Source organism: Gymnoscopelus braueri, assembly GCF_963280865.1.
Source record: "Gymnoscopelus braueri genome assembly, contig: SCAFFOLD_55, whole genome shotgun sequence".
Lineage (NCBI taxonomy): Eukaryota > Metazoa > Chordata > Actinopteri > Myctophiformes > Myctophidae > Gymnoscopelus > Gymnoscopelus braueri.
The window spans coordinates 195,001-202,920 of NW_027660884.1; the positions used below are offsets into that span (position 1 = coordinate 195,001).

At 40.0% G+C, this 7,920-nt stretch overlaps 1 protein-coding gene across 1 annotated transcript in view; it reads left to right on the plus strand.

The window, feature by feature from the left end:
• The window catches only part of LOC308081091 (coiled-coil domain-containing protein 40-like), a gene marked incomplete at both ends in the record, with an annotated part of 27,627 nt that extends 25,743 nt beyond the window's left edge, over nt 1–1,884 (plus strand). Inside the window, one exon of the mRNA XM_080457488.1 lies at nt 1,775–1,884. Within this exon, the coding sequence (XP_080313614.1) occupies nt 1,775–1,884 (110 nt within the window). The remainder of the gene's footprint in view (nt 1–1,774) is intronic.
• Nucleotides 1,885–7,920: the final 6,036 nt, after the last annotated feature.

A 7,920-nucleotide genomic window follows, 5' to 3' on the forward strand; every position in this document is an offset into this window, starting at 1 on the left:
AGCCCCGCCTCGCCCCGAAGCCCCGTGCCTAAAAACGAGCGCTCTGTCTTCAATCACCCTGGATCTCCATTCACCCTGTGACATAAACAGTCCCCCCCAACACCAAAGCCGTCCCTGGAAGGCACAGTGCAGAAAAGAAGAATCTTGGTAAAACACCGCTGTATGGAGAAGTATTCTCTCTCTGTCTCAGGGCAGTGTGCCTGCTGCTAAACTCCCCCTCCCCCCTCTCACTCTCACAGGCACTCTATGTGCCTGTGAGAGAGTGAGAGAGAGAGAGAGAGAGAGAGAGTTTGCAGGAGAACTAGCTAAACTTCAAGGCAAGTTAACAATGGCTCGTTGACCCCAATTTGACCACTAGGCAATCAACAACATGAAACAAAAAAAAAAAAGGCCATAGCCATCCTTTTCCAGGTATACTTTTTGTGTAAAAAGCCCATTGAGATTGGGCTGTTTTTAGCCCAAGGAGTGGTTTTGGTGCAAAACAAATGCTTGCAATGGATTCAGAATCATAAAAACACCCTAGTTTGACCCCTCACATGCTACTTAAAACAGAATTAAATTTAGATTTTTTTTCCCCCGCATAAGGTTATGGTGGGTACCCCAACTTTCAGCAGCTGTCAAAAATTCTCCTAGGGGGACTGCATTTCAGTCTTTGTGAGATGTGTTACTAGACACCTTTACAAACACATTGGTGAAGATCTTTTTTGGTAAGGAATTTATTCCAAGATTGGAAATGTTTCTGCTAATATCGCCTGACTAAGTAGAACTGAGGAGAAGTAGAACTTCTAATTCTCCTCAAAAGGACAACTTTATTATTTCCCATTCTATTAATTCTAATATTCTATAAATATTATTATTGCAATTTGGCTATGAGCAATAACTGCAAGCCAATGTTCATAGGCATTGTCAGTATTTGTCTTAATTTATTTAATTCATATTTCTTTAGTTGCCAATAATTCAACTGTAAGCCAGACATATTGTCTTGTATTGCTACAAAATAAATGGTAAAAATTCATTCTACATGCATAAATAAAAAAATATAATAAATAGAAATGCCCTCCCACATGATTGGATCGGTGATTGCTATCGGCCTGATCGGACCACCTCTATTTATAACCAGTAACATTGACTCAATTACTATGTTCCACTGTATTTTAGTGTTTTAGAATGGTATAACAATTAATTGTATCCATTTCATAAAGGATTTTACTTAAAACGTAATCTATTTTTGCTTGATAGCTGGTAATTTTAGGTTGTTTTTAATGTCTGAAGCCGCAGAATCATGACTTTTTCTCCACGGATTCCTGGGGGGACTAAACAGTTCCCCCAGCACCAGGAGAATCTGCGTAGGCTGGCACTGACATCTATGTAAACATGAGCTTGTAGATCTGCTATTTTCTGCGAAGACATTTAATGGAGTGAAAACTGAAAAGCCACTAGTATGGAGCCCTGAGGGACTAGACAGTGGTTAAAGGACGATGAGCGGCTAGAGGGTTAGGGCTTGTGTAGTTGTGTGTAGTTGTGTGTAGTTGTGTGTGGGTTTGGGTTGTGTACTTTAGCTTACACAGAGTAGCCACGTCCCCAGCCTCACTCATCTGTGAAGAGAAGAGCCTGGTCACCACCTAAAGCAGCGAGTGTCTCAGAAGTCCTGACTGGACAGGATTTCCGTCGTACGCGTTTCCCCCGGAAACGATCTTTTATGACCAATCACAACACTCGTTTCATTCACGGAGAATGTTAACAGATTTGTAAAGCATCAACGTCATCTCCTTAGGCGGTACTTCCGCCAAATCCAACCACCTCCGCCTAGACAACCAACAGCCCAGGTCTGACCAGCGTGTGAGCAGGAGGAGGACAGCCAAATATGACCTGAGAAAGAGGTAAACATTGTGTTCCGAGGCGTTGTGAACTTGTAGATCGGCTATTTTCACAATCTGTGGAACCGAGTCAAACTAAATGTGATTATTTTGGGGGGTCCACAGTTCTAATATCATTATTTAGGGCTGGGGGGTCCCTTAGGGGGTGAAAGGTTTTAGAACAAAGAAAAATAAACTAAATGAAATGTTATCATGTAAAACCATAAATGGAATAAAGATGAAATGTATATGTATATATATGTATTAATATGTAAAGGAATGACGATGAGTTTCATCCTGACATTAGCCAAGGCACAGGCAGAACAGTGAAAGCGACGACTGACCAATCACAGCACGTCCTCGGCGGACATGCTTGCAGAGACTCTTGGGTAATGAAGTCAAAGACGTTGGCGGCCATGTTGTTTGTGTCCAAAGTGTCCACTGATACTACGTAGTGCTGCTTTAAACTTCTATAACTTCACTTTCAGAGACAGTTGTTTATTTATACATATATTAAAAAGACACTTCTTTCTGATAAGAATGAATTTATTAATAATATTAAAAAGAAAACAATAACAAAATGAAGATTAAAAACTGACTCAGATATAAGAGAATAAAATCACACACAGCTGTGTGAGCGTCATCTAATCACCTCCATTCACTAGCATTCTGTTTGCCTGTGAAATCCATAAATAATACAATATAATACAAATGAAAAAAAGCTTTTTCACTGTGAACTCAAGAGGCCGCTCAGGGATTTCTTTATTGTTATTATTTCATAGGAGAAACAGGAGAGGAAGGAGCATGCTGTGGGAAAACATCACTTCCTGATGTCAGTCCTTCAATTCATTTGATGGATCAAATCAGAGAATAATGTTGGAACACAACCTGACAGAAATCAAAAAGGGTTTTAATGAATGCAACATTATTCTGCCTGCTTACCTCCTCACAGCTGTCTCCATGCAGAGATTCAGGTTCACAGCAGCAACAGGACAGGAGTTATATATTATATATATATATATATATATATATATATATATATATATATATATATATATATATATATATATATATATATATATATATATATATATATATATATATATATATATATATATATATATATATATATATATTATATATATATATATATTATATTATAAATTAGGCTACAGCATACATGGGCAACTGGCGGCCCGGGGCCCACATGCGGCCCCCACCTTCACTTAATGCGGCCCACAGGTTAATATCAGAATAGTGATTATATTATTGATTTCAGCTGTTATGATTCTAAACATGCAAACATGACCCGCTTTAATTACGTCTATATTAGTAGCTTAGCTTCATGACTAGTATTAACATTCCATTGTCTTTTTTATGTCACCAGGAGGCCAATTTGAAACATTTGAAACATTTGATGGGACAGAGGTTCTTCCTTGGCCTCCAGGGGGTGTGCGCGCAAAGTGTCACACCGATCGGTCCAACAGTGCCGGAGATTAGCTGCTCACAGACAGACAGACAGACAGACAGACAGACAGACAGACAGACGGTCAATAACGGAATCCTCGCCTTCGGCCGTTCCGGCCTCCTGGCGGGGATAAATATCAGATCTACAAGCTCACAAGCGGTGAGCTTGTAGATCTGCTATTTTCACAAAATGTTTCCTACGCCACCATGGTACAACAACCTATAAAACCCTAGAGATTTAGTCCGTTATTAAAAACATCTTTTAGAGGTATTTCATGTTGATTCGTTGATATAAAACAACAAGAAAAACAACCTGCATCTCGATTTATTAACCTCCATGAGGAAGATTACGTTGGTTATTGGTTCTAAATATCGGTTTCCAAATGTTTTTGATTATTATTATAATGTTTTGTTAGGGAGCTATAACTCAGTGTGAGGATATTTTACTTTAGCCTGGCTGCATGGTCAGACTTTAGCCTGGCTGCATGGTCACGTCTGGAATCTCTGAGTGGAACCTGCATTTCTGAGGAATGACGTAATTTACGTCAGACTTCGGTGCTTCTATAGAGATTGGATTTCTCTCCCTCATAAGTTGTGAGGGACCAATCAGGGTTTATCACCAGAGGCAGTTTTTTTTATTTGCCTGCAGTTTCCTACCTGGGTCGCACCCCCCCCCCCCCGTTCTGAATCCCCATAGACGTGTTTAACTGTGTTCCAAAAATAAACTAATGACCCGGCGGTTTGACTCTTATGGATATGAAGCATCAACTGACGGTGAGAAAACCATAATGTTACTTCCACCAAATTAGTTACATTTTCGCCAGAAACAGACTGTATCAAATATGAGTGACTGACTATCATAAACGATACAGAACCTCCTCCCTGACAATATCTATATCTATATATAATATAAACGATACAGAACCTCCTCCCTGACAATATCTATATCTATATCTATATATATATATAACATAAACGATACAGAGCCTCCTCCCTGACAATATCTATATCTATATCTATATATATATATAACATAAACGATACAGAGCCTCCTCCCTGACAATATCTATATCTATATATATATATAACATAAACGATACAGAGCCTCCTCCCTGACAATATCTATATCTATATATATATATAACATAAACGATACAGAACCTCTTCCCTGACAATATCTATATCTATATATATATATATAACATAAACGATACAGAGCCTCCTCCCTGACAATATCTATATCTATATATATATATAACATAAACGATACAGAACCTCTTCCCTGACAATATCTATATCTATATATATATATAACATAAACGATACAGAGCCTCCTCCCTGACAATATCTATATCTATATATATATATAACATAAACGATACAGAACCTCTTCCCTGACAATATCTATATCTATATATATATATAACATAAACGATACAGAACCTCCTCCCTGACAATATCTATATCTATACATATATATATAATATAAACGATACAGAACCTCCTCCCTGACAATATCTATATCTATATATATATATATAACATAAACGATACAGAACCTCCTCCCTGACAATATCTATATCTATATATATATATATAACATAAACGATACAGAACCTCTTCCCTGACAATATCTATATCTATATATATATATAACAAACGATACAGAACCTCCTCCCTGACAATATCTATATCTATATATATATATATATATAACATAAACGATACAGAACCTCCTCCCTGACAATATCGCTGAGACAGTTTGTTTATTTTTGGACCACAATTCTTATTGTTATATGAGAAGATGACCAAATGATATTCTATATAGAGACATTACTTTACGAACCAGGGGATGAACGAGTGACGTCAGGACTTCTGTACTCTATTGAGAGGGGTCAAACCTTCTTTTTTTTTTGCAATGGCAGATTTGTCTGGAACAAGGCTAATTTGACTTCTCTTTGAATGTTTTAAAAATCCTTCAGGTTTGAGTTCACAGTGAATGAAGAACGTTCTAAACATGAAGGAGCCACACGTCTCTCCTAATGCATACGGTATAAAAACATCAGACATGATGGAATTACAAAGAGCAACTTTATCAAAATTAATATATAATAACACTGGAGAGATCACTCTGACTTTGGCACAAAACACACAGCGAAGCCAAGCTACGTTTAATATCAATGTAATAAGATCACTGCTGACACCCAGGTTCATCTCCTGTATGAATCCATGTTTAATAAGATCACTGCTGACACCCAGGTTCATCTCCTGTATGAATCATGTTTAATAAGATCACTGCTGACACCCAGGTTCATCTCCTGTATGAATCATGTTTAATAAGATCACTGCTGACACCCAGGTTCATCTCCTGTATGAATCATGTTTAATAAGATCACTGCTGACACCCAGGTTCATCTCCTGTATGAATCATGTTTAATAAGATCACTGCTGACACCCAGCTTCATCTCCTGTATGAATCCATGTTTAATAAGATCACTGCTGACACCCAGCTTCATCTCCTGTATGAATCCATGTTTAATAAGATCACTGCTGACACCCAGCTTCATCTCCTGTATGAATCCATGTTTAATAAGATCACTGCTGACACCCAGCTTCATCTCCTGTATGAATCCATGTTTAATAAGATCACTGCTGACACCCAGCTTCATCTCCTGTATGAATCCATGTTTAATAAGATCATTGCTGACACCCAGGTTCATCTCCTGTCATTTTTCAGATTTCTTGGGCTATTCAAAAATACAAGCTCATAGCGCGGCACCAGTGCCACGCTATGAGCTTATAGATCTGCAATTAGTTTTTTTTCTTTTAATCTTGAACATTTGTGCAAATCTTTGAATACAAATATTTTTGGAAACAACATTTTTCACTCAAATCTTTGCTTCTGTTGGGGTCCCTGAAACAAAACTATTTCATGTGAAGGACCACCCAAAATTAAATGTATGTGTCTGCCCGACCTCCCCCCCTCCCCCCCATCTTAGAATATGTTGTTCTAGGGACCCAGCAAAGATTTGAGTTAAATATATTCGCTTTAAAAATATATATATATCAAAGATTTGCACACATTTTCACGATAAAAAAAAATTATATCTACAAGCTTGTTTATCTGCTATTTTTGAATAGCCAAAGGAATGTTAAAATGACACAGATGTGTTCCCGGTCGTTAACTCTTTGCCTGCCACGGGGATTTTCACATCAGATTCTGCCGCCGACGAGAAAGAGGAGATGTTGTGGGTTCAACTCCACCGTGTGGAGCATCTGGCTTTGTCCAGCGTCTACACAGCGTCTACACAGCGTCTACACAGCGTCTACACAGCGTCTACACAGCGTCTACACACAGCGTCTACACAGCGTCTACACAGCGTCTACACAGCGTCTACACAGCGTCTACACAGCGTCTACACAGCGTCTACACAGCGTCTACAGCGTCTACAGCGTCTACACAGCGTCTACACAGCGTCTACACAGCGTCTACACAGCGTCTACACAGCGTCTACACAGCGTCTACACAGCGTCTACACAGCGTCTACACACAGCGTCTACACAGCGTCTACACAGCGTCTACACAGCGTCTACAGCGTCTACACAGCGTCTACACAGCGTCTACACAGCGTCTACACAGCGTCTACACAGCGTCTACACAGCGTCTACACAGCGTCTACACACAGCGTCTACACAGCGTCTACACAGCGTCTACACAGCGTCTACACAGCGTCTACACAGCGTCTACAGCGTCTACACAGCGTCTACACAGCGTCTACACAGCGTCTACACAGCGTCTACACAGCGTCTACACAGCGTCTACACAGCGTCTACACCAACTGACCCGTGTTCTGGTGAGGAGGAGGAAGAGGAGGAGGAAGAGGAGGAGGAGGAGGAAGAGGAGGAGGAAGAGGAGGAGGAAGAGGAGGAGGAGGAGGAAGAGGAGGAGGAGGAGGAGGAGGAGGATATCGGTCATTGCACATACTCCTACGGGCTGGGGGGGCACCTGTCAGCGGGGAGTGTTGGGCGGGAGGAGTAGGACGAAGGCTCTACGTCCTCCTGGTGGGGGCTCCTCACTGGCAGGTGAGTCTAGCCTGGTTCCAGGCCATAGACCCCGCCCACTCTCTGAGAATCCCACATCTACAGAATCTGGTGTTGAAATGTGAGCCTATAGGAGATCTTCCATACAAAGAGTACCGTCCAATGAGAGTCGGAGGTGGGGGTGGGGGTGGGTCTAACGACAAGCCAATCAGCGAATATCTGCTAAAACAAGCTGTGATGATGTCAGGTGTAGAAGATGATGTCAGGTGTAGAAGATGATGTCAGGTGTAGAAGATGATGTCAGGTGTAGAAGGATACGTTTTTAAAATGACATTTTTAAGTCAAATCTTTGGTTCTGGGGGGGGGGTCCGTGGAACTAAACTATTTCATGTCTGCCACCCCCCCCACACCCCCCCCATCTCAGAATATGTTGTTCTAGGAACCCTCCAGAAGAAAACATTTGAGTTAAATATGTTCGCTTTAAATATATATATATATATATATATCAATAATGTAAAAAAATATTTGCTACTCTAAATTAAAAAAATAATAATAA